At 38.9% G+C, this 27,992-nt stretch overlaps 1 protein-coding gene across 1 annotated transcript in view; it reads right to left on the bottom strand.

Moving 5' to 3' along the window:
- Positions 1-27,992, bottom strand: part of ntn1b (netrin 1b) — a 43,476-nt gene that overhangs the window by 257 nt on the left and 15,227 nt on the right. The window contains exons 2-6 of the mRNA XM_060892860.1: positions 20,360-20,548; positions 12,655-12,804; positions 10,979-11,032; positions 8,196-8,270; positions 1-1,957 (exon numbers count right to left, since the gene is read on the bottom strand). The exon at positions 1-1,957 is cut by the window's left edge and continues 257 nt beyond it. Of these exons, the coding sequence (XP_060748843.1) occupies positions 1,635-1,957; positions 8,196-8,270; positions 10,979-11,032; positions 12,655-12,804; positions 20,360-20,548 (791 nt within the window). The 3' untranslated portion in view covers positions 1-1,634. The remainder of the gene's footprint in view (positions 1,958-8,195; positions 8,271-10,978; positions 11,033-12,654; positions 12,805-20,359; positions 20,549-27,992) is intronic.

The raw sequence follows: 27,992 nt of genomic DNA, 5'->3' as shown, positions 1-27,992 counted from the left end.
CTGGTTCGGAAAATGAATTCTCCAAATAGTTGAAGAAATAGTCAAAATGGTTCTGATTTGAAATGTAGAATAGATCCCGTGTGTCCGTTTGTGACTGCTCTAACTGACAGAATTTATGTTCAGCTCTAGGCCACTGTCAGAGTTCAAAGATTAACAGTAACATTCAGTGTGGACCATGTGTATACGATTCTGTGTGTGTGTGTGTGTGTGTGTGTGTGTGTGTGTGTGTGTGTGTGCGTGCGCGTGTGTGTTTGAATACTCCGTTCTCATAACAGACACTGTACAACTTCTCTTTTCGTTCAATCAATGTAAACAAACACAAACACTCTTTACTCCTAAGTTGAAATATTACATTTATGGTTCTAAACACTCTGGTTAATATTGTGAATATACTCTAGTTAGTGTTATATAAAAGGTACTATACAACTATACAAATAACAATAACACGACAATACCTTCCACAAAGTACCAAGCAAATTATAGGGCTATGTTTTATGACACAAGGCAAAAAAGAGTCTTCAAAATGGTCTTCAACTTGTCAATAAGATGTATTTTTTTTTAACACTGCATTATGCTTAAGGCTTTTTCTAACCTCACAGCTATACGTTACGGACAAGATTCTTCCGCGCATTAACCGTGAATGAAGTTATGAAGAAGGAACTTTTGGTAGGCTGTAAAGAAATCACCCTTACATCAGAATTCTACATGAGATGAGATTTATGTTTCAACTTGAATGATTTAGAATCTAAAAACTCACTTTTTAGGTGTTTCTTACATCTAATGAAACAAAAACCTAGGTTTTCTGGCTTTTATCATTTTCTGAACAGTTTTAAATGATAGCTGTTACAAATGAACAAAGTAAGTAAAATCAGGGATCATGTGTTAAAGCTGACGCTGTCTTTATACATACATATCGTGTGGTAGTAAGGCCAAGTATGCTATACTGTACATTGCAAAAATAATGACATTCAGCTTAAATGAGCAGTGGTTCATTTTCCCACTAAGTGAGGCATATCACTTTCCATAAACACGTTTGATGAGGTATTGTCCATAATGCTTTACTTGAGAGTGGGGTTCATAGAGCTTGTTAGTTCACTCTGTTAGTTCACTCTTTGAACTTGCAAATTCAAACACAACAAAAATTAAAATAAAATCGGCAACACCACAAAGATCGCTGTATTGTTTCTGGAACTAAGCCAGGAAGTGGTTTGCTCATATAAAACAGTACACTATAACACAAGCTTGGTGATTTAAAAAACAAACCAAAGAAAAAAAAAAATCTCATGAAAGAAATGTGAGACAGTAGCTAATTTCAGTAAAAAGGATCCGGGGAATGTCAAACTATATAAAAAGAAAATAGAGTGAGGGACACCAAACTGATCACTCGAAAAATGACTTTACATACTGTATATGTAAAATTAGGTGCAAACTCTGCAAAATCCACAATACAAAATAAAAATCTGAAAGAAAACTGAAAAAAAAAAAATTGTTGAAGACAACTGTGAAATCCGAATTCCTTCACAACCGTTTCTACCAGAGGCTAGCAATATCAGTCTGCTTAGCAGCGCTCGGTCTTTCCTCCAATCCTTCCTTCGTCTCCCTCCTTCCTGTGCTGATTGCTGTTGCTAGATGCTTTAGCACTTGCCCCTCTTGTCACGCTGCTGGAACTTGCGGAGACGACGGGCCCACTGGTCCTTCCAGGGGACAAGCAGGCTGGCCTTGTCGGCCACTACACCGCTCTGGCCACGCGAGTCCTCCTCGTCTGAGCCCAGCAACAGATACTTCCTGCCTGGCTTGATCTTGGGGCATTTGCAGGCCACGTCTTTGGCACGCACCCACAGCAGCTGGTCACCGCGACGGATGCGGTGCCCGCCCTGCTTGTACACCGAGATGATGTTAATGGTGAACTTCCACCACTCGCCTGCCTTGTCACCTTTCAGCACGTGCACTTGAACAGCTAGAAAGAAGAACATATAGACTGTGATGTTAGTGGTATACATGTAAGTCATATTCACATATATGTGTGATGTATTCAATTCCATTGCATTACTTCTTGCATGCAAACACAGTGTGTTTCCACAGTTTTGACCAGGACCATTTTCTGTAGCGCTTATAGTACATGGGGTCACAGCGAACCTGGAGTCTATCTCAGGGAACTTAGGGGCACAAGATGATGGACACCCTGGTTTGGGTGCCAACCATCACATGGCACAATCTCACAATTGCTACAGTATATGCAATTTTAGGAATTAGCACTAAATTCTATTTTTAGAAATATTTTTTAGTCTTCATAGCTTTTTTAGTTCTAATGCTTAATCATGTGACTCATTCTTCACTGAGATTTGTTATGTAGTGAACTGGATTCAATTTACTTCAGTTTTATGTGTTTGCAGCTTTACAGGAATATACACAGTACATTCAAAATCTAAAAGTTTATAGTAACTGATACAGTGAAGCTGAACAATGAAGTGAAAAAAGAAATACATTATCATAAAAGACATACATAAAGATAATTATTTTTAATTATTTTATAATTACACTACAAAGTGTCACCCAGATGAGGATGGGTTTCCTTTTGTGTTTGCTTTCTCTAAATGTTCCTTCCTCATATCTCCTCATATTGTCTTTCTTCATCGCCGACGCCTCTGGCTTGCACATTATGGATACATTTGAAATTTATAATTTATTTCCGTCATTATTATATCTCTGTTACGGTTCTTTGTGACGTTGTCTGTCGTTGAAATAAATTGAATACAATGACAGGGTTTTGCTTATATACATCATTTTAGAAGTGAACTAAAATGCGTTAGCAAACATTTAGAATGTCCTTTTATATAGACTTTTACTGTAATATTTGGCAGTAAACAGTAAATACAGTAATATACAGTAAATTCCACAACACATTTAAAAAAATGTTCTAATACCCCTTGAAAAAAGTCTTGTATATATGTATATACAGTATGTAGATATGTATATGATAGCACACTTAATGTTAGCTATTCCATACATTCAGAAAAATGTATTAACCTGTGTTCTCTATGCATCCTATATATTCCTGCAAATCTGAAAGGAGGCTAACTTGCTCTTTCTGAACCTCTCCCCTCCTTCTCTCCTCACACCCTGACCCCTGACCTTCCCTTGTTGTCCTGGGCCACATGCTCCGTATTGCAGCAACAGTTGCCATAGCACTCACAGCCAAAAGACAATGTGTGCCCACCGAGAGCATGCAAACGCCTCCTCCCCTCTCCTGCGGGACCTGTTGTAATGTTGCACTACAGTGAATGGAGCTTTGGAAACACTCAGCTTTCCTCCATAAAGATTTATTGAAGGAGACAGGGTGGAAGTGTAAAGTACCTGTTTCATTTTTCACTTCTTTGCATTGTTTTTGGTAAAATATTTAATATATCATTTCAAAATATATTCGTAAGAAACACCATAAAACTATATTTTTTTTATAACCACAAGAAATAAAATTGGTAAAGATGACAGTAGGCAAAAAAAAATCACTGAATCTTAAGAATCTTTAGGAAATAAAAGTGTATATTACCGCGTCAAACAAATCCGAGCTAATGGTGCAAAGCTACGCCAGCGTCACATCATTCTGCACACACAGAGTCCGAGCTCATGAGCTAATCTGTGCTCATGATGAAGTGGTTTCGTGGGGGAATGTTCCAGAAAGGCCCAGAGGGCCCAGAGGGGGCCTAGCTAAGAGTCCTTATTTCACAATTAGGGAAAATTGACCTTGTTTGGAAGTGAGACCATGCTTTGTGGTGTGAACCTCACAAATCCTCCAAGAAGAAAAATGTTAATAAAAAACAAACAATACATGCTTGCAAAATGAGTGATGCTGACCCACCTGTTAACTAAAGGGGAATCATGTTTGAGAAATACGCCATCAGGGCCATTATACAAACCTGACACGGGAAGTGCTCAGTTTCTTTTCTTTTTTCTTCCAGTGTTGCACTCTTTAGTGACAGGGGCATGAATCGTCCCCTCTAACACAGTGGAATGTCCCGGCTTGGCAGCGGGGGGCCTGCTGTGAGCAAATTGCACCCAATTTGAGAGAAGAAAAGAGCAGTGTCGGTGTGAGGAGAGTGCACTCCCACGGGCCTGCCATTCATTCCTGCTGGCTCTCTGGGCTCGAGCCCGCTCTTGCGGCCAAAGACAGAGCGAGAGATAAAAAGAATAGACAAGAGTGTGGTGAGGTCTGGCATTTCTGGATGGGAAACCACTATTTATCTTCCCAGCCGCAAAGAAGATTCTAGTAGAACTAAGCAGAAGTGTTCCCGACCTCATCGGCTCACCGAGCCTGTGGGGTCCAAGCACCCGGTTCAAGAGCACCGTGAGAATCTGGTCCCGGAGCTTCGTTACAGCTCAGCAGGAGCCACTGATGAGCACATGGGCAGCACTGTGTGAAGTAAGTGTGCTGTTGGAGGAATCACTAAAGCATTCAGACAACTAGACATGCATGCTAGTGCGGCACTGTGCCAACAGATCAGTGGAAATAAAGGCAGGTTGATGAGCCCTGCCAGGTCCTGTGTGTGTTTGGGCGGTGTGCTGGGCCGTGACCCACTCGCCCCACACAAGCCCAAGGCTAATCTAATTAGTTCGCTTGATTAGCAGCATGAAGCTCATGCTCACACCCCCGCTGGGCCACCCTACGCCCAGACGCTTATCACCATACTGACTGCTGGCCCTGTCACGAGTGTGTGTGGCACGGTTCGGGGCCCACATGTACACTGACACGCTGTCACACACACATGGTGCTTTGATTCATTGTGCGTCGCTCCCAGTCTGGGACCGAGGGGTTGGCGGCTGAAAATTCAGCTCTTTCTGCTTGCTGTCTCCGTAGAGACAGAGTACAAAAGAGGATGAGCAGCAAATATTTTTTTCTACCTCCGTCTTATTGTCAGTAGAGGGCAGATTTAGCACCTGATGTCTGCGGGCGACGGAGCATTGAGACGGACTGGGCTCTGTTTAAACTGGGCCATGGACACCCACCGAATACAAACAGACACAAAGGATGTTTTAGGGTGTGCAAACACACGACCACACAAAGAGACGTGACTAAAACTCTTAGGCTCGGATTTAACCATGAAGAGTTTAGAAAAAAGCGGCTCTTCAGGAGACAAAAAAAATGTTGTTCGCAGGGCAAGATGGCAGAAATGATTTTCAGTCCCCATAAAGGTCTACGTGAAAAATAGCTCTGCACACATTAAAAAATCATTAAGAGAATGAATATGACAACTTGTTTTTTTCCTCTGTCAAGTTGTTTCATACGGATCACATTTTCTCCTTCGCGTTTTATTGCCTTATGAATGAGGAAAACAGAAGATATATTTCTATGCTTATTTGGACGCGTTTGAAAGCGCTCGTGACCGTTTCTCCTCCCCGGCTTTGATTGATGAATTGTGAAGCTTTCTGGGCGGCTGACAGCCCTGTATAGGAATAGCATGGTCCATTTGCTGCATGTGATGCGTCTCAAAAAATTACCCAGCTGCCCAGAGCACATGCTGAGGAACCTGAATAATTCTGTGGAAGTTTTTCACTTTGTCCTACTGCTTTGTTTTGGGTCAAAAACAAAAGGAAAGCCAGTGCTTTTATTTATGCTTGCTAATTGCTTAGTGAAGGAAGTTGTTCAGAAAAAAAAAAACAAAAAGACAAAAAAAAACAATAATAGAATAGAACTAATAATTTGACTTTAGATTAATATTTGCGAGAACTTTAAACAGAACGTGTACTTTAAACGATGAGCTTTGAACTGTTTCAAATTATGCAGTAAGGAAATTTATATCAGCCAGCCAAAGTGTTCCTCTAGAGGACTGGCACGGTATCACAGACACTATATCAAATGGTGGATTGATGCATTGATTCGTGCCAGAATTTCACTTGGGAGTGAGATTTTATTGCCTAAAGAAAGGGAACTTCGTCAGGATCTCAGACACACATCCACTGAAGAACTCTGTAACCAGAGCCAGATCGGAGCCCACACACTACTGCATCGTTTTTGCTCATGCTGCATTTCCTCCAGTATATCAACCATAAATAGGTCCCTTAAAGAGAATAAATGCAAAAAGAATGAACAGGAGAGAACTAATGAATCCATAGTTCCAGGTTTGAAGAATTATAGCAGACATATATAACCACAGACCGGACATTAACAGTCCCTCCAGCACTCCTTCCGTGACTGTATTTTTTTCTTCTGTTTCTGTTCAACTAATAAATAGCAATAAATGAATAAATTTAATTTTACACGGCAGTAGAACCATCAGGAGAGCAGTACGAATAAAGAGACAGCTGTGGGCTGATTTTAAATGGCTGATTAAAACTAATTAGAGGCAATGAGACATTAATATTGATATGATGCTACTGATCTAAAGACAACATGCATGGCCTGAGGGGCTGCTGTGTGTTTTTTCTATGTTTTTATCCTGCGCCTCTTTTATGCTTGTGTTTTATGTCTAGATTGTGTTTGTGCACTAAGGTGTTGATATTAATTCATTTGATCATCATTATTGTTGTTTTAATCATCCAACCTTCAATAATAATAATAATAATAATAATAATAATAATAATAATAATAATAACAACAACAACAACAATAATAATAATAATAATAATCTCTTTTTTTTTAAGTTTTTTTTTTTAGCAATTTTAGCAAATATCTTGAAATGTATAAATATGCTGTGCTGTGATTTACTTTTTTTTAAATTTGGAAGTAGATGCTTATATGGCCTTTTTTTTATTTCCATCATCATCTCTTCCTGATCTGTGTACAATATTTTGGGTATAAGATTACTCTAAAGCAGTCATCAGTCTTCCACCATCGGAATAATATTTTGAAAAACACTCTAACAACCTTCATTATTTGGGCCCATTTACATCTGTAATTTCAACTATTGGATTCTAAGAGATAAACATGTAAAACTACATAAAGCTATTATTTAAACCACTATTTCATTCATGAAAATATTTATTATGCACAATTTCATTTGTTCTCTTGTCTCACATTTTTAGTACTGGCTTTTCATGTCTTAGTGTTCTACAGCAATTTTAATGTTAAAACCATATTTTTAGGTGTCCAAAATATTCTGTTCTGAATTCTGTGTTGTGCTTTGTAATGCACTGAACCAAAATTCAGAGAATCGATATCAACTTTAAAGAAGGCTTTTTTTAAGCTGCTTGTCATGTGTTGCATCTAATAGTTAACCACTCGTTTTTATACGTCAGTTAAAAACTGCATATATATATGTATATATATATATATATATATATATATATATATATATATATATATATATATATATATATATATATATATATATATATATTTGTGGAGTTAATAAACTTTCATAGATCAAACAAAAAATTATGCATGTGATAGTTTGTGCTCTTGAACTGCTGGGACTTCATGGATTATATCAGGACCCCACTGTCACCTTTGTCTTCCACAAACAGAGAGACAGCATGAGTATGTGCGTCAGATGAGTCGTGCTGCTCCATATGATTTGATGCCACAAACTTCAACTTTCCAGATCCCGTGTATAAACCCGTGTAGGAAGAGGTGGTAAGTGGAAATAATTTGTACTTTATATACACATTAGATACAATGTCCCACCTTGCTCACTGACATTTCAGTAGTATTCAGAAGTAAATTAAACTCATAAGTTAACATGAACAAAACATGTAGGTCCTCATTAATACACTGTATATATCTACACTGTATAACACTGTGGTTTTTTTTTTATAAAGAACCAAATAATTCAAATGATCAACACCTAAGAAAACCCATGTTCGTAGAGAATCACAACTGGTAAAATTCAGAGGTGATGCTAAGCAACAAGCTCTCACGCTTCAGCACAAACAAGCTGTAATTTAATAGTTGCTAATTTGTGTGGATTTACTGTTTTAGTCCTGGATTGTAACCCTTTAAATAGACATCTGTGTGACTTGCTTTCCATTTTAATTTGCATTTCATTTACATTACTTGGCTAATTAAATCTGAAGTTCATGGTTTGTTAATGTTAACTAATGTACTAAATAATGTTTGCTAAATAAACACTAATGTAAAGCGTTACCGATGCTTATATAGAACACGGAAAACCTCACTTACAGAATCTAACTCTCACAAGCCCCCACAATACCATAGCTATAACTTAGAAAGTGATGATGCGTCTGGAGTGTCAGTCACTTACCAAAGTCTTTCTTGCAGTACTTCTTCATGGTGACCTTCATTTTGCCCTTGGATGCCTTGCAATGGGAGTCACAGTCTGTTTAAAGAAAGAGAAGAAGAAAATAAATCAGATTTATGAAAAAGACAACATGAGATTTCAAGTACATTTGAAACAGCGTTTCAGATTCAGATTCTAAGACTTCTATCTTCATTAAGCAGTTTCTTTCTGGTCAGGGATGATGGATTTGGAATTCTGGTCATGAGACGTGAATACACATTGATGAGAGCAGAACAATGTGTATCAGTCTCAATAGCTGGGCATTGAATCCCGTTTCTCAAGGGATTTATTAAGAGCTTTGAGAATGTTGCACCTTTAAGTGCAGCTCAGCAGCCTGAATTTTGATTAATGTAACTTAAATGTTTCAGTTTGTATTGTTTTATATTCTGTTCCTTGGCCCGGCTTTTTCACACAGCTGCACAATGTTGTTATTTCATGCCCAGATGGTGTCCTGTATTGAGCAATCCATACATCCCATACACCAATGAGTGCCACATTAGATCAGACTGAGGCTTAAATTCGACTATTCACTTCTTTTCTCACTGTTATTATTCAGTCCAGCTTCTCCATCCCCCTGCTCTGTCCCAGGCTCAATATTAACGATGTCAGTGCTGGAGGTAAAGAGGTCATTTAAACTCAAAGGAAGGCCATTGAGAGGATTGGGAAGCACTGCTGAGAGAGCTCTTCCCTCCAAGGCCCATAATTTAATTCAAATCAGCAGAATTAAATTAGGCTACACTACTTTCAGTTGTAGAACCTGGTCTAGAGATGACATGGAAGAGTGAATCTTGGGCTGCATTAATCAGACTCCAGGCTCTGTGATTAATACCACGTGAAGTTAGCGTTTCTTTCAGAAAGTGTCCTGAGCTCTGGAACATAACACAAGGCCTTAGTGATGACCGCTGCCTCGTTGAGGCAAAGTGAGGCACTATTTGGACAGATGCCAAGCTCTATCGAGGCCAGACTGAGCAGGAAAATGACTCCTCTGACGTCTCTCTACTGACTGACACAAATTGGAACCAGAAAGTCTCCCGGTGTGGCTACCTCACATAGCGGTAATAACCCGGAGGTTTCTCGTTTTCTGAGCAGGACAGAGGTGGTGGGGGTGCAGTGAAGAGCGGAGAAGGAGAAGGAGAAAGAGAGAGGGAAATGGGAGAAAGGGGACCTTTCAGTTTTCTCCTGAATATGGACAAACTTCATTATTTTCTCCAGGCCTCCGTTTAGCCCTCCCTTTTCACGGGTCTTTCTATTCTGTGTGAATGAGGTTGCCTGGGCAATGGTGGGGCGGGAAAAAAACGCCACACCAAAAAGAACTTTAAAGGGGGAGGATGAGGGGGTTGGGGGCTGGAATGGGAGTAAGTAATAGAGAATACAAAGTATAGTGAGACCCAGAAGAGGAACTGTGAGACAGTGAACGTGCCTCAAAAAATGTCTAATGACGTATGTAATTCAGTCGGTATATGAGAAAATTGTTTGGTAGGAAATCAGTAAGGGACAGTAATACAGGAGGAAGCAGAAACAAGTGAAGGAGATCCGAAAAGTAAATGAATTTGATGAGACCACATCGGCCACGCCTCATTTTCATGTAAATGTAGTGCAGAGGAATGGGATGGCTTTGTGAGCCTGTGAGCCCCATCCGCCCCCGTCCTGCCTCTCTTTGATACACCCAGGCTGCCATTAGCGAGGCAACACAAAGCCCAGCGCTGCCCATCACACCCACAGGCCTCATTAACACCCGGCCCCTGCTGCGAAACAAATGCCCGCTTTGTTGAAGCTCTCGACAGAGGCCATGTTACAGTCTGCTGCTCCACTAGGGGACCACACCAGAGGTTGATTCACTACATGTTTCGGCTGCCATAAGGACTGAACGGTCTCAGTCTCCCTAGTGCACTGCAAATCCCACTTTTCTAAATATTCTCTGATCCATTAATGTCTAAACCTGTCTCAAATATATACTTCACAATTTGTGTCAAGATCAAATTTCCCTGAAAATTCTAGCTGATTGTATTATCTATAATTGGTCTAGTTGATATAATGACCGTTGGCAGGCTCCCGTGGATCTGACAGTGACCAGCCTGATGAGATAATAAGGTGTGAAAAGAGCATTGTGTCCTGGGAAAGGTGTGATTGAGAAACAAACCCATGCAAACGAAGCATGTAATCAGATTTAGATTCCATCTGTTGTCGTTCAACAAAAGATATGTTAAAAAAAAAACGTCAAAAGAAGCCTAAGTTATAATTTACTAAGTGTCAGGATAATGTAGACAAATGAGAACGACTTGTCATGTATGAATACGAATGGATTTCATGAAAAGTCACAGAGTGTGGATTGTACTTTGGTAAGGATTGGCCCCTTGTTCGGTATGCAGGTTGCATTTTCCGTTGTGGAAAAACAAATGGGAATGAAAACCATGTACAGCTGCCCCTGTGAAGGGGGGGAAAAATCCTGAGAATCACTTTTTGGCAAGGGTTCTATGTCCTGCTATGGTTTTGCTTTTAAGTTTAAGTCAGGACGAAGATGAAAGTACAAGAAGGAGAGGCGGAAAAAGAAGAAAAGAAAGAAAAGGCAAAACAATGACCAGCAAGCGGGTTAAATAAATGCAAATGAGATTGTGCTAAAATGTTCCACATGGTTTTGCCAATATTCGTCATGTTAGTATCTCAGATGTAGCGTCCCAGTTTCTCTTTGTGACTCTTTGAGAGACTTTGTGAAAGATTTAAAATGATTTATAGTTATTTTAACTCACCCGATGGTTCTTCAGAGCTGGTATACGTTGCAGTTGGGGACGCGACTGGAATTTCTGTAAACAGGTAAACAAAACATGACCAATGAAAATGACCAATAAACATTTGCTCAATGCCACATCACTTTTCTTTTTGCTTGAGCTTTCCTTTTCAAGTGATCAGCTGACAAATGTCTCAGACGAACCTCTTAGAGGAATAGAATATATTGTGAAATGATTTATTAAGACTCAGGGAGTCTCAAGGCCTTTTTTAATAGCCATTATTGATTGCTGATGAAAAAGCCTGTATTTGGTTTTAATAGGTTTTGCTTCTTGAAGCACCCTTTTTACATTTCTACATTGTTCGCTTTTCTAAGAAATACACCACCAGGGACTCCAGCCATAGTAAAACCGCAGCTGGAAAAATGTTCGATATCAGTATTATTTTTTTTTATCAATCTATTAAAACTAAAACACATTATCTCACAAAATATATAGGAAACTAAATCTTTGCAGCTTTAGCGCTCGGCTCTTGTGCCTGTGGTTTTACAGTAGATTTGTTACTTTCACAGTAAAATGAAGTATAACCTAATTCCACAGGGTCCACAAGTTTCATTTTGCTTTATTTAAAGCTTGCCAAACATATCAGAGCTGTTCCATATTCCTGATAGCTTTGTCTAAAGACCTAAATTCACCCACATTGACAATACCGTGATTAGTATATGGCCAAACAGTATAAATGAACGCTAACAGCTCTGCATTGTGTTGTCCCTGCTAATATGTTATCGAGCGATGCCAGCTAAGGAGGGATGACTGCCAATCAGCCCTCCACCTGCCCCCACTGCACCCCATGACTGTCTGTTGTGTGGTCCTGCTGTTTATCACCACGGAGACGGAATCTGCAGCCTTGTTGATACTGCCAATAAACATATCACCAATCATGGCTGTAGAGCGGCCCATTAGATTCATGGCTTTGACGAGCCATCGCTGAGAGCACACCAGACACACTGCTGTCAGCTAGTCCTGTATGGACTGTTTGCTTTAGCGCAGGTCAAACAGCACAATGTCTTGCCAAAGAACTGGAAAAGGGGCACGCAGCCGGAAATGAAAAGGCCATGAATTCATGAATAGTAAGTGTTTAGGTAAACTTTCTTTAGGGTGTCGTCCTCTACATTCCCGTGGGAGTGCTCACTTACAGGTTCTTGGACAAACAGATGCTGTACAAATAGTACTGAGATGTATTTTAACTTAAAGCTAATAATTTGCAGTAGACATGTTAATACTCATGCTGCAATGGTCACATTTCTCTAGTGCACAACATTTCAGGAGCTAATAAATGGCAACAGATTCCAGTTAATTCTGTCATTTAATATTTATTAGAATATATTTTCAGTCTGCCAAGTGAGTAAGATGTAATACTACCCCTGAGAAGCTTTCTTGTAGTTTATCATGAGTTTATCTGTAAATATCAGGCATTATATCTCTTAAAAGTAGCACTATGATTTACTACTCCTCTTTATGCCAGCTTGTTATTGGCTGATTCCCAGCAGCATTATATATATATATATATATATATATATATATATATATATATATATATATATATATATATATATAGAGAGAGAGAGAGACAGAGAGAGAGAGAGAGAGAGAGAGACAGCGGGAGAGAGAAAGATAGCAAGAGAGAGGGGTTCTCTTACTGATGCAGGGGGCGATGGGTGAGCGACTCTGTTGGTAGCCTTTAGCACAGCGATTGCAGGTAATACCAGTCACACCGTCCTTGCACGGACACTGGCCTGTGGTCTGGTTACAGGTTTTACCTGCAGCACCGACTGGGTGGCAGTCACATGCTGAAAGAAAAGAAGAAATAATTACTTGAAGAAAAATTCTGCATCACAATTTTGCACTTATTTCAGTGGGAACATTTTTTCAGAATCTTTCTAAATGATTAAAAAGTAGAATCATTTTATATGTGGAGTCAAATAAACAATACCCAAATTCCTCATGGGGCAAACTTTAAAATTTTCTTATTCTGTTTTTAAATTCCTGAACTTTCTATTCACAAAGACTTAACCTGTAAATTGTATCAAAGAATTAAAATAACTTTTTCTGATTTTTTTTTTCTTTTTTGGTCAATTTTGTTGCCAACCTTTTGAAAGAAAATAAATAAATGATGAGGATAAATGACACGTAATCATTAATGCATAAATCCACATTTGAAAACCACTGATTTGTTTTTACAATCTATGTTCAATCTACTCTATTAGATACTCTATATTCTAAGGAATCTAAGAGTTGGCCCATCTAAAGTAACCACTCTAAAATACACAAAAAGTAAGAACATCTTAAAAAAACAGTAGGTGACTCTTTCTAATAGCTTTCATTAATACTATTAAATCTATGAGCACTTATTCCAAATGTCAGTTAACAAGTGTTTATAAATCAGATCATGCAGCTGTTCATGTGATTACCATAGAATATGTTCCTTCAAAATTAAAAAAAATTAAAGCATTGAAAGACGTTAGCAGAAGTGAAATACTGTGAGACACTGTGATACTTCCAGCCATCAGTCCATGTCTATTCCAAGACATGGTGCCAACCCATCACATGGTACAATCTCACACACTCACACACCCATTCACACACTACAAAAGATTTAGAGAGATCGGCCTACAGCACATGGAGAACATGCAGACTCCACACACACACACACACACACACACACACACACACACACACACACACACACACACACGTGGTAAACTTTTCTTAATTGGATTGGAGGCAGCTAGTGGGTTCTAATTTGATGTTAATATTTTGGGCTCTCAAATATGTCATTTTGAACATTTGCAATTTTTTGTCCTGTGTTAAGTATTTTTGTAATAAATAAAAATTCTATTTTATTAATAGAAAAATGATCAAACAGGCTTTTAAAAAATGCTGTTTTTCAAATTATGAGCAAATTTATATATCGTAATACATAGTGTGTATTATGAAACTCCTTATATGCAATATTTTTTACATACAGTATAAGTATAAAAAGTACTCATTAGGTACAGATCACTTTCCATCACATACTGTACTCTAAAACTGAACCATGACAAATGCTTTTGATGTGCAAAGTTATTTGGTAAACATTTACATTACGCATTTCATCAGTTAATTTAGACTAGCTCAAGATCAACCCGATTCTTTTTATTATAAAATATGGAAAAAAAAAAAAATTGCTCAACAAATGACTCAGTGACCTCAAGCAGTCCAAAAGCATCTTACATCATTTATCTAAAGTAAAAAATAGCTTGGAATGGTTTACATATTTTACAACAGTAACAAGCTACGCTCGTGCTCACTATGGCAACCTGGATGGCGCTAAAGAAATGAACCAATTAAAGCCAAAACAGTCAGCATTAAATCAATTATTTAGCCAAGACGGCTGTAACAGATGTTCATGTAGATTGCTGTATTTCAGGCTCATGTTGTCCCCCTGTATGAGCTGTTTACTATAGAAACAAGAACGAGGAGAATTCCGTTTTGATGTGCTACAAAGACTTATAACTAATAATTTGTTCATATTTCAAAATGATGCATTAATGCTAGCTATTATAATCTTTATTACTGAAGGTGAACTGCTATGAAACCTGCACTGCACTTTATGAGTGCACATATTGGAGTGTAGGCTTGGGGCTGTGTAACCTCACTGAGTGACATGCCCTCTGAACTGGTATACAGTCTGGAACTTTATTTGGAGGACCCACTAAATAGAAATCTGCATTTCAGCAGAGCCGGGTGAACAGTTATAGCCTGCACCTGTGAGCAGTTGAGTGTAGGCAAGTTCATCTGGAATGGGTCTGTCAAACTTATGGTGGGTGGGTTGGTGTGTGTGTGTGTGTGTGTGTGTGTGTGTGTGTGTGTGTGGGGGGGGGGGTTATAGACTAAATATGCCCATGAGAATAGTAATATCTGACATCTTTGACCTAGTGGGGACATTTTTATTGATCCCCACATTAATTTGCTATGTTAATGATTATATTTGTGTGTGTGTGTGTGTGTGTGTGTGTTGGTGGGGGTGGGGGTTGAGATGTGTAAGGCCTACGCACTGTGTGTGGGTTGCACATTGTCAATGTGACTGGTCTTTGCATATGTGCATGTGTGTGTTAGTGTGACTATGTGTGTGTGTGTTTTAAAACCCTTTGTGCTTCACTGTAGGTTTGTGATCTGCCATGTAGACTGCTCACAGCCCGCTCTGATTGTGTTTCCAACGTAAAGGTTCTTGGCAGGCGCAGCCGCTGCAAATAAAGCCTGAATAACATTCACCATTAATGGGCCAGCGCGGTGCACTTCAAAGCCACTCTGCTTAAACCGTTAGTTAGGAGGATCGGACGTTAAAAGTGAGAATTTCGTTGCTCGTGCTGCCAAACGTTTACCATAAAGTTGCATGTTTGAAGTTCTGGCCCAGATCTCTTCATCAGGCTGGTAGGTTTTTATGGAGCTGAGAAGTAATTTGAAAACAGCTTGAGGCGAGCCAGTCTCAGGAAATCTGTCAAGCAATTAGTGAGGACTAGGAGGAACCCATGAAGATCAGACATCACTCATGGAATTGAAGAAGACAATATTCTGACATTGTTAGGGTACAGCGAAGACTCTGAGGGATGTGTTTGTTAAACTTTTCAATGACACCCATTTTATCTCTTACTTCTGTGCATGGTTGTATTAAAGAACAAAAAAAATAAATAAATAAAACAACAACAACAACAAAAAATCACACTTTCCACGCTAAATTAAACCCAGTCTGTTACTGTACAACTATGACTTCATGAAATAGGCATTGTTTTTTTCCCTGCTGTTGCCCTTTCCAGCATGAACATAAATTATGTTTCTCAGACTTACTCTGACGTGAAAATGCTGTCTGAGTAGAAGCAGAACCTACATTAAGTAATATAGGACAATTACAAAATAAATGGGATGAGAAACAATGGCATGGAAACATGACTTTAACCGCACGAGTGGCTTGTCTGTTTTCGAATATCCTCTGGAGAAGCACGTATTTTAAAAACAGCAGGACATACTGGATAAACCAACACAGATTGAAGGTCTTTTTGTCATTAGTTTCAACAATAAATGTCTACCAACTTTTGACCATAGTCATAAATAATTTTGTTTGCCCTGTTCCAGCAGAACCAATGAAGTGATCAGATCTGTTTGAGTACACTTTAGTGTAACAGAGATAAGGTGGAACTTTGAGCCAAGGTGTTTAGAATTTCAATGTACACTTGACGTGGACACTTCATATTAGTCATAGATGGATTTGTGTACTTGAGCCACCCACTAGCGAGCCTACCTACTCTTATATTAAAGCACTTACACCCCCACACAGCCCACCACAGAGCACTTCAGACCACAGTCCAAAGCAGAAGAACAAATGAAGGCTGAAAATGGGGTGTAAGGAGCTGTTGGCTAGGGAGTGAAGTGTGGTCAAAATGTTCCATTGGAACTGAAAATATGCTGAAACAAAAAAAAAAGAGAAGTTGACATGTTGTGATATAGGAAAGGTAGAAGGGAGAGAGTGAAAGAAATCGAGAGAGATGCGGAAATGAAAACAAAAGGGTAGAGCTGTGGAAAGTGACATGCTGTTTACACTGTTCTTGATGAGAGATGAAGTCGTTGATCAGGGAAATAAAGCATGAAGCATTCCACAATGCCGCTGGAGGGGGATTTGGTTCTGAACCGTATTCCCTGCTCGGTCTTTCGTGGAGAGCCGCATTTGCCACGTTTGCGGGAACACGTTCCCGATTTTCTCTTGAGCGCTTCCAATCCAAAACAAGCATGTCGAGATGGTTGGCTGACTCGAACAATAAATACTGACGTCACGAGTGCAGAGTTTGTCACCGGAGGAGAGAGCAGCAATCAGGCTGTTTACCTTTCGGCCCCCTCGGTCCACGGCTAAACAAATGAAAGTGAGGGACTGGAAGCTGTCATTCTTCCTATTAACAGCTGCTACTTTATGGCGGCTTCATGTTAAGCTCATTATGAGTGGTAAGGAAGACTGTAACTAGCATAGCCCCTTTCCTTCTGCCCTCTGAGCATCCTAAATATAGCCTGTGTAAATGTTTGGGCTGGCAGGAGCGACTCTATGTTGCTGAAAACCATTTGGAACCTCCTTATGAATCAGCGGCATTCCTCCGGTGAGAATATAAAGCGATGACAGTGAAGCATGTGGCCATATTGCCCATCAATTAAACCCCAGGTCTGGGATTGAACAAGCAAGGAAAATTAAACTATCCTAGTGATTGCATAAGCAACTGCTTATATCGGTTACATTGAAGTTTTTTTTATGCTTTCAGCCAGTCCAAGGCCCATTAGCCAAAGTGAAGTGGGAATAAAGCTCCTGCCCTTTTGTAGTGTGTGTATGTGTGTATGGTCAGGGTTAACAAGATAGCAAGCAGAAGGGCACAGTTGGATTGAAAATGTGGAATCCAGCTCAGGGCCAAATGGAATGCAAACATGGCGGTGGATAAAAACCACATTGCGGTTTGTTCACAAACTCTTCAGCAGCTGCACTTACTATAAAATATGTGATGGCTTCAATGGGCAAATGGTAAATAAGTTTGACAAGATCTCTTGCTTGAAAGTTTTGCAAGTTTACATAGTACTTTTTTCATTGCAAGTTGGCATCCCTTCAGTCATAGAAAGCTTTTCACATGATTAAATATTTCTTCTTCCTCATAAACCTCACAAACTGGTCACTAGAAAGAATAGAATGCAAATAAGAAATACCACTGTTTCACACATGCCATAGTCAGATAAACGGATCTCTTTACAGAAAGAATTAGCATATTGTTTAGGAGGTGGTTGTTGACATCCATTTTGTTCAGAATTGTATGCGTTCCTTCTCTTTTTTCCTGCTTTACACACGTCACTTTGGGCTCACATGCGGCTTATGCAGTTCATCCTTCTCCAATTAAATAATAGAAACTAGCTGCTTAAGACCTGACTATTACAACTTTTCTATTTAATTTTATTTTTAATTTATTTTGCCTAAATGCACTTTATTGTGTCTGTGATATATAATAATCACTGTTTTGGCTTTCTTTGGGTCTCCGGGTTCTCTCAAACAGGCCGGTTGATGGATTTGCTGATCTACATTGCTACATTGCTCCTCGGTGTGATAAGTGTGTGAATGTGTGTGTGCCTGGTGACCTGAGATGGACACACATTCAGTGTTCTCATATCCACCATGACCCTGACCAATGAATGAATGAATGAAAGAATGGATTCTGGGAAAAACCAAGAAAAGCTAATATTTAACAGCTTTCATTAAATTCTGTCAGAAGAAGCTCAGAAGCACTAATAATGATTACCTCATGCCAATATGGTTTAAACTCAACCCCACCACTTGTTACTGCTAAGCGAGTGTGTGTGTGTGTGGGTGTGTGTTCATGTGCAGGTGCAGCTTGAACAGGATGTGTGTAGGCTACACATAAAGATAATTTCACACTACGCTTTGATTTGTTTTACTTTGTGTTATCTGACACTCAGACTACTATACGGTTATGGTGCAGGTGGGCAGGAGATAATTTAACTGCATTTCAGCTGTTTTCTGTTCACACCTTATAGAAGTCAGTCAAGACCAGGTTTCTTCTGAATATTTATGAATGATGTCTTTTAGGCTTCTTTATAGAATAAAATCCCACTCAAATAAATAAAGCTAACAATACTGCTTGTTTTTTAAATTGCAATTGTAAGTATTCTTTGTATGGTATAAAGCACAACAGGTCATGATGATTCCCTCTCCAACCTCTCTTATTTCTTTCTCTTTAAGTTAATATGAGCATGGATAAATTGTGTCAGGCTACCGAGAGAACAGAAAGCACAATCTCCTCTGTCCTGAACTCTGTCCTGTGTTGGAGACCTGAGATTTCTTTCACTAATATTAAATAAATGTCTCCTAACAACAAATATATATTTTGCTTATGTTTAAACACATATCCAAAATATTGATGCTTATACGCTTTTCTTGGTTGAATAAAATCACGTTTCCTCAATTCATTTTATATTTATATTCATTTTCCACAAATTCATTTTAGCTTTAGATTATCTGGAGCGTCCAATGTACCAATTCTGTACTCAATTAATGTTACATTAATATATAGCTATTATTATATGTTAAATGAAAACAGGATTGTTAAATATTTCCACCTCACACTGGATACTGACTAAATTACTGTGTTTTATTTCGCATTTTGCGTCACATTGCTGAAATAGTTTTCCAAAACTGCTGATGTGAGTGCAGATCTTCATGAGAACTAAGACATTTTGACCCCTGCTTGTCATCTGGATTGAGTCCTGATAAGATTTTCACCACATGCATCTACACTTGTAGGCCAATATGTTTCCAGTTAAGCCGAGTGAAATCTGACTGATATATGGTGTGTAATGTGAAAAGCAGCACATAGCACATTTTGAGTCGTTTCAGTCACGCCAAAACAGACACAACGTACTATTTTTCATTATCTTAAAGATCTACAGCAGTCGTATGTGTTATGACGTGAAGTATTCTTGTCAAACATGGCTATGTTAATGCTTATATAATGTCTCAATTAAAATGACTGTAAACCTGCTGAGGGCTGAGTGATCCACTACTGGTTATAAATGCTATTTAGAATACATCTGCAGGTAACATCTGCAGTTTTTGTGAGTATTCACATCCTGGACATAATACTGATTCTTAGTGTAGCAGCATAGAGGTTGGATTAGCGGTTTGATGCTACGAGCAATTAGAGTGAGAATGAACTTTCTTAGCAATTTACCAACACATCTGAAAGATACGTTGAAATTTCTGTCGATTTCCATGAGTCTGACTTTATAGTGTTTGCATAAAAATCATGTTACCCAGCTAAAATGTTCAAACCACTAACCACATTACCCTTCCTTTTTATACCTGCTGTGATGCGTTTTGATTTTGCTGACTCCTTGTCGTTGTTGGGTGTCTCTTGTCACAGTCTTTTTGTTCTCTGTTTTACAGTATGTTCTTGGTTTCTGTATCCTGTTATGTTTTACCTACCTAGTTTATTCCTAGAGTTTCCTGTGTGTCAGTCTTGTTCCTTCTTAATTAAACCGCTGTCTGTCTGCTATCCCTGCATTGAGGTTTGATTTTTGCCCAGTCTCCAGCATGTCTGTTTTTTTGTTGTTTTGTCCCTATTTGTTATCCATATAGTGTTCTCAATATTTTATCTGTGTGCATAAAGTCTGTTTTCCTTCTCATGCTCAAAGTACAAATTCACAGGTTTTGCTTGATTGCATCAAACTGACATCTGAGGAATAGCTTTCCTCCAGTTGTACATGTATTTGAGTGTATATGCCTTTGCTCTATTTATTTTTGTGCATGCGTAAAATGTTGTTACTTACCTTTGCAGGCACGTCTGTGTGAAATAGGTTTAGTCATGTCTCTGTAGTAGCCTTCTTTGCAGTAGTGACAGTGGCGTCCAGCAGTGTTGTGTCTGCAATTGAGGCAAACTCCTCCACTCCTGCGTCCTGACAGCTTATACAGCTCCATGTTGAAGCGACAGCGGCGTGCATGTAGGTTACAGTGACAAGCTAAAGTGTAGAGAAGGAAAAAAATTGTTAAAGTGAGGTTCATGTCTACCCAGAATGAATAATAACAGAGCTACTGAACAATTTCTAACCCTAAATACTACAGCTAGCACAAGCTTCTTAATTCCTGCTAGACTTCAACATTAATCAAACCTCTCAACATAGCTGCTTTTGGCGCAACAATAACGCAAATTGGTTTTTCAACAGCTATGGCATAGAGCTGCTTGCCCTGGAGCCAAAGCTCAATGACACAATGACATGTTTCACTGAGCTAAGCTGGTCTGAGAAAAGTTTCTACTGACTCCTCGGGACCCAATAAAGAATTGAACAACAGGAGAGAGTAGTACGAAGACAGACGTGTCATGGTGTCCTGACAAAGCTCTGTTCTTTTCATGACTTCACTGGATCTTTGGGATTTCATCCATTCCAGCAATTTATTAAAAGATAAATGCTTCATAAAATAAATGGGCAGGAGTACAAGAAGCAAGTATATTACTTTCTCTGTGTCTTGCATTCTCTAGCTCTCACACACACACACACGCACACACACACACCTGCTCATGGATTTGACCCATGAACTTTCCTAGCCACTGACGTCAGGCTTGAAATTGCGATTTTTTTCCCCTAGAGATCTCGAACCTTATATGGAAGCTATAATGAAAAATTCTGATATCTTTCAAGCAAAGCCATATTCCTGTAACCTAATATATGTAACCTGCTCCATATAACACATGCCTAATAAACATTCTTATTAAAAATTATCTCTCTAGATAGTTTATATTTTGGAATGTTGTTTGAGGAAATATTTGTATGTAAATGTCTGGGATGCAATCGGATTAGCACGATGTTTTTTTACGGGAGTGCGGTACAAAACCGAGAAACGTCTGAGCAGCATATTTTCCCCTCAAAAGAAAAAGCAGAGTGAAACGTGGCGTATGGCGCACAGACAGCAAGCATGTGTTCTACTAGGAAAGCATTCATCAGATGGAAATATGGCCGGTTTTATAATTCAATGCATGGCTTTTAAATGGAAATTCATTCAAAAGTACCGAATTGCAATCACAGTACTGTACAAGACAGTGTAATATTTCAGATTATGTTACGGATAACTGTTTTGGGCAGATCCCCAATAATATGAAACATTTTCGAAAGGGAAACAGAATGACTGTGTTTCTGTAGAAAAGAATTCCACGTTTTTGTAGTTCTGCTTCAGTGATTATTTATGAGGCTGTCTTTCACGCAGCAGAACCAACTTGTGTACGTGCAGGTGCGGAGGAGAAAGGCCCTCATCACGGCTCATTCTCTTTTAACCTCTCCATCTGTGGCTTTGGCTTTGAGGTTACTGCTCCAAGATGGAAGTGATAGACTAAAACGCTACATGCCACAAAAACATACTGTTCAGCCCATATAATACACAGTGCTCTGGTCCAGCTCACACCTGCTTCAGAAGGCAGGCGGCAGTTACTCACTGCATGGGGGTCATTACACAGGCATAAAAACCTAGACGCGCACACACACATGCCCACAGGAAGAAGGTGTGAGGCAGCTGTCAAGTTTTTTATCCACACTCACCTCGAGCACTTGGACCACTCAGCACGTCCACAGTATACAAAATCCAGGCTTTTATCTTGCGCTCTTTGTCTCTCCCTCTGATATTAGACACCATTCAGTTCCACTCTCAGTCTTTTTGTGCGAATGAGAAATTGGTTCACTATGTTCCAGAGCAATTGTACTTAAGAGTAAAGTGCTGGCTTTGTTTTTACAACTGTTTGAATAAAAGAAAGCTGAAGCCGGGTCTTAAATGTTGGGATAAATTTACCAAAACTATTCTAAAAACATATTCGACAAACATGCTGCTGAAAGCTCAATTCTGATTGGTTGGTATGCTTTTGTTCTATATGATACTGCTTCTTTAGTAACCATTAGCAAAATGACTTGCGTGGCACACCACATGTTCCTAACAGATGAAAAAACACATGTCATTATTGATAGGCAGAAATTTTCCAGTGATTAGGTGTTTATTTAGCATGTTTGGAAGGAGTCATTAGTGTCAGTGCTGAGCTATAACTTTAGATTTTCCAACATGCGAAAGTCTTCATGACCGAAGGATTTGTTGGTTCATTGTAACATGACATGTTAGATTTTCTGTCTTATTAACTTCAAGATTGCATTGTTCATTTTATCAGAAGCTGAGCATGATGTAAGTTTTGATATATTAATAAGCCTGTGTGTTTGTGTATGAATACTGAACCAGTGATTATTAAAGCATTATCACAGCAGCTGGCCAGAACCCCTCTTAATGAGGACTGTGCTATCTCTTACACACTGCAACCACACTGCAATGTTTTTTAACTCAAGCTAATTGTCTCTCAGTGCCGATAAGCGGCTGCGTCGATAAGCTGTATTTAGAGCAACAGGACAAAAATGTCTCCCTCCATGCCTTTAGCTTTGAGTCACTGAGCCCTGGATGACCACAGGGGCAGAGACGGCGGATGTTTTCGCTTCAGCCTGAGTAAAATATCCCGGTCATAAAGCTTTGACTGCTATGTCATAATGTGTTTGCCTAAGCTTTGGCATTTTTCCGTTGCTGCCAGTTGAATAAAATTGAATTACAAATAAGAAGTCCAAACATCCAAATCCTGCTTTATAGTCATTTTTGCATTTTTGCCAACTTCATGGTCAACAGATTAAACATTGTCAATCACTTTTTGGGTAAATGCCCATGTTTATACCTTCAAGGAGCACATATTTATGCTCTTAAGTTATTACTATTTTCTTTTTTACATTTCTTTTTTATCTGTAACATTTATACTGCCAAACAGTATTTATTTTTCTTCCTACACACAGACACACACACACACACACACACACATACATATATATATATATATATATATATATATATATATATATATATATATATATATATATATATATACACATTCATTCATTCATTTTCTACCGCTTATCCGAACTACCTCGGGTCACGGGATATATATATACATGTACAAGTTTATTCTATATAGAAGTTTATTCTATTAACTTCTAACTAATTCTCTCCTAACAGTGTTAGTGAATAATCCATGAGTTGGTGTATATATTCAACAGTTTACATTTCGTTCTGACTTGACAAAATAGTCTGGCATTCAAAAACATTGTTTTTCTTTTCTTTTATTGTTATTATTATTATTATTATTATTATTATTATTATTATTATTATTATTAATACTTTTAGAAAGTTACCATTCATCTAGGTAATTCCACCAAGGTTTGAAAAGAACAAACAAATGAACAAACCAGTACCTTTGACATCATGTGGAATCAGATGGCCTGTCATCTTTCATTTATAATATAGACACATTTTCCTGTCTAATTTCTGTTACCTTATAGCCATTAAAGTACTTGATTGTATTTTTCCTTTGTCAGCTGCCATATGGTTTGACATTTTTAATAATCAGCGACTGACTTTACAACCTACAGGAAGATCAGATTTTCCTCCTCATCCAGGTTATCATTATCACATGGTTACACTACTTTAATTCTGCTGGATCACACCCTCTACCATCTTACCACTCTACCAGTCTTCAACTACTTCACATGATCCAAATGAGGAAAACTACTGTATAGCATACTATAGTAGTTCTGCTCCATGACTGATGTTCCTATACCCTAGGGCTTACAATAACCATTGTGTTTATTTGTAGCTCACATATCTTCTGGCTATAAATATCTTGCCTCTGGTTAGTTGTTCATTCTTATTTATTGTTCCATTTTCTTCCCAATTTGGTCATCTGGCAAATCCCACCCACCATCCTTCCATTCTTTCGTATCACATACAGCTACCAACCAGGGAAGGTGATTCTTCTGAAACCCTTCCTCTGAGACCAGAGAATTCAGCCAATTGTGTCTAGCTACATTCTTCCATACACATACTGTATGAGATCACAGACATCCATGACTGATTAGTGTCATTATGATTTACAGACAAGAGAGACTGTTGTCCCTCCCATCCAAAGAACATAGATTAAATTGCTCTCTAGAACTCCTGGCTATAAATGGTGGTTGTATTGGAATATTTTGTTTTTTCTTCCTAAAACAGCAGTACTAATATTTTTTTTTTGCAATCAAGCGCTCCTTTAGCTTTAAAAAACATAAGAGCAACTAAATCTATAGGCTCACTAAGCACAACTTTATTTTAGAAGTGATTCAATGTGTTAATTGAATTAATTGATAATTGTTGAAACCATCGAGATTTTTATTCCTAAACATTTCACTCACAGAACACAGGTCTGTTTGAAATAATTTATAGACCTAGTTGTTTTGCCAAGGTACAGTATGATTTAAACCTATTTAAAAACAGTCCATCCATCCATTTATCCATACATCTGTCCATCCATCCATTTTCTGTACCAGTTGTCCTACACAAGGTCATAGGAAACTATTCCAGTCTATCAAAGAGGACGGCAAGGTGAGGGGCAACCTAGAAGGGGTGCCAAACCAATACATGGCACAATTCATACTATGGGCACGTTCATACATATTAGGCAATTTATAGATCCCAATCAGCCTACAGTACATGTCTTTGGACTGGAGGATGAAACTGGCGTACAAAGGAAACCCCCAAATCACAGAAAGAACATGCAAACGCCCAACCCTGGAAGTGTAAGATGCTCCCCCAACTGACTAATAATTGTAATGTAGAACGTTCTATGGGATTTGCTTGGTGTGATTTCCTTCACTTTAGTGGTGGTGCTCTTGGCTAGACCTCACAAATCACTGCACCAAAGCACTTGTATTACTATCAACTCTACAAGCAAATCATATGATTGGATTATAAACTGGCTCGAATGCAAGTCACTCAGACGAAAGTGGCTGTCAAATTAATGTAAATATTTATGACTGTATCTGGATCTTGTTACACCTACAGGTGCTCTCTGATTCAGCCACAGACAGACAAAAGTGTCTCTCCAAAAAGCTTGGGCAAAGAAAGGCATTCCTCCGAAATAGCTGTTTATCCCAGATCAATTAACCTCTCACTGCCTGAAGTCCGTAATTACCGTTGGCCCATTATGGTCGTGTGGTGAGTGCCAAGTTAAACAAAACGCTCATCTCCTTGACACACCGTGATGATGAGAGACTGACATTTCAATTCTCTCTGGATTAACATGTTTGTCAGAAACACTCTCCTGCATCCTGGAGCACACTTTCACTCTGTTGCAATGCTTAATCGTGATTCCAATTTCAAAATCTGTTTGCTTTTAGCATTTTTTAGCTAGTTTGTTGTGCTTACTGTAAGCAATTTTGGTGCCACAAATCTCCCTTTGTATTTGGTGTTCGGATAAGGGAGGGGGTGGGGTTTGGGTGAGATTGTGCTATGTCTGGTTCAGCTGGCAGGTGAGATCTTGTCTGAGTGTCCCTGTCTGGGGTACATCTCTGAATTTTCTCAGGAAGAAGAAGAGGATCGCGGCAGGCTGTCAACAGGTTTTGTATCAGCATCCTGGGTAAAACAAATGCCGTTGTTCAGCACTTAAACATATAAACTAGTACAGAAATTTAAAGGCAGAACTTTATTAGAACCATTTATTCTGAAGCCCACACAAAGCACTTGTCTGACTTGCATAATATAACTCAAGAGTATGATGTGGGTGATGCATCTATTTAAATTCTGAGAGCAGGCATTAAATCATCAACACTTATGTGTTACTTACGAATGCACACAGGCAAGTCAACAATTATTATATTTTAAATAACAAGTGCATCCTTGTACTGCCTGATTATAGTTTTATTTTGTTGCAGAGGCATTTAACAGCAATTAAAATTACAATCCTGAGAGTGAATTCAATATTAAAGAAAAAAAAAAAAAGTGCAAGATGTAACATTTAGGAATTATTTAGATCCTCTTTTTTAATTTTCAGATACTGTCAACACATTTCAAAAGGAGCTGCTGCTTCTTTGGCAGCAGGAATCGCAACAACAGCTTGGAAAAGTGACATCAACACAATTAATTTGCTTTACAACTTTTCTGGAATGCTTTTAATGGCAATTGTAAAAAAGAACCATATTGGCTAGCTGTGAGTAGACTGAATTATTAGATTATTTTTTGTTTAATGGACATGCATTTGGCACAGCATCACCTTGGCATTTTATGAAACAATTAAAGATGAAGAGAATGGGGTAGTGATAGATGCAGATATTTTTTCCCGTCTGTACATGATTCACTCTGGCTTATAGGGGATGAGTGATTTAGTAATACGGTATGTTGGGAAGTGGATCGTTTGCACTTTCTTGATATTTCACTGGAACATTACTATATCCAGGTCTTCTTGATAGACAGGTCAGTGTACACATATCGAGATCACAAGCTGGCACTCACCCAGAAAGCGCTGATGATTAAATGTACATGTTAGAATTTAATTACATGTCCTGTGCACCTTAAGATTAATGAAAATCACTCATTACTCTATTCAGCGATGGCAAATTTTTTTCATTATACCCTGCCAATGTGGCTGCTCTGTTTCAGCTTGCTGTGAAAAATCCCTGAAGGTGACAAGGATAAGAGCAAAGCTGTGAATCTCTTTAGTACAGCTAACGCAAGGTATTCCTCCTATAGCCTTCGGGGATATACCACAGTAGCATTGCCTTGAAAGATTAAATGATCAATCCCTAATCTGACTTTTAGCCCTGTTTAATGCCCATCCAGCACCAACCAGAGTGCATTTTGTGCTGGGAGACAAGATTAAAGATTGAAGATATAAGGGCTAATGTGCAAGGAAGCACCTCAAACTGAGTGTTGTAGCAACAAGAAGATGAAGAGATCCGTTTGTGCTTCTTTTGACTTGACAGGACACTAAGCTTAGTAGCCAAAGTCTTTAAGATGTTTAAGATTTCTGTTTGCTGATACTACAACTAAGTCATAAAATGTTGCGTTTCGAGATCTTTCTGAAACTAGCAGCGGCCATGGCAGCCTGAGAGGTTTGCTCCTTGCCTGGCCCAGTATGCCGTGATGTAATGGGGTAGAGGGGCATTGGATTTTACGAGGCCCGCTCTGTGATCTCTTGCCGACACCAATTAGCTGAGCAATCAGACCTCCCTGCTTTTGTGTGAGTAACCGCTCGTAAACGCAGCAGTTGCCTAGAGAAAGTGAGATGCAACGTCTCAACAAATGCAATTGCTCAGAAACCAGACTGAGGTTTACCCAAAGACAGGGTTGGGGGGGTTGCAGGGCTACCTGGAGAATTTTTTTCCTGGTTCGTACATAAATAGTTGTAAAAGTGTCATTCCTGGACGTGTGCAGGCAAGTGAACCTTCTTATCCCTTTGCTTACTTTTTGCACATGGTTCAAGGGGGATTATCTCAGGACCACAGTATTCATTTCTCAACATTTCATTGGATACATAAACAAAATTAATCTTTCAAACCCTTGCCTCGGGAAAGTAACACAATGCTG

The sequence above is a fragment of the Tachysurus vachellii genome, chromosome 18, assembly GCF_030014155.1.
Source record: "Tachysurus vachellii isolate PV-2020 chromosome 18, HZAU_Pvac_v1, whole genome shotgun sequence".
Classification (NCBI taxonomy): domain Eukaryota; kingdom Metazoa; phylum Chordata; class Actinopteri; order Siluriformes; family Bagridae; genus Tachysurus; species Tachysurus vachellii.
The sequence above is the reverse complement of the archived record's forward strand: the minus strand, read 5'-3'. Positions and strand labels throughout refer to the sequence as shown.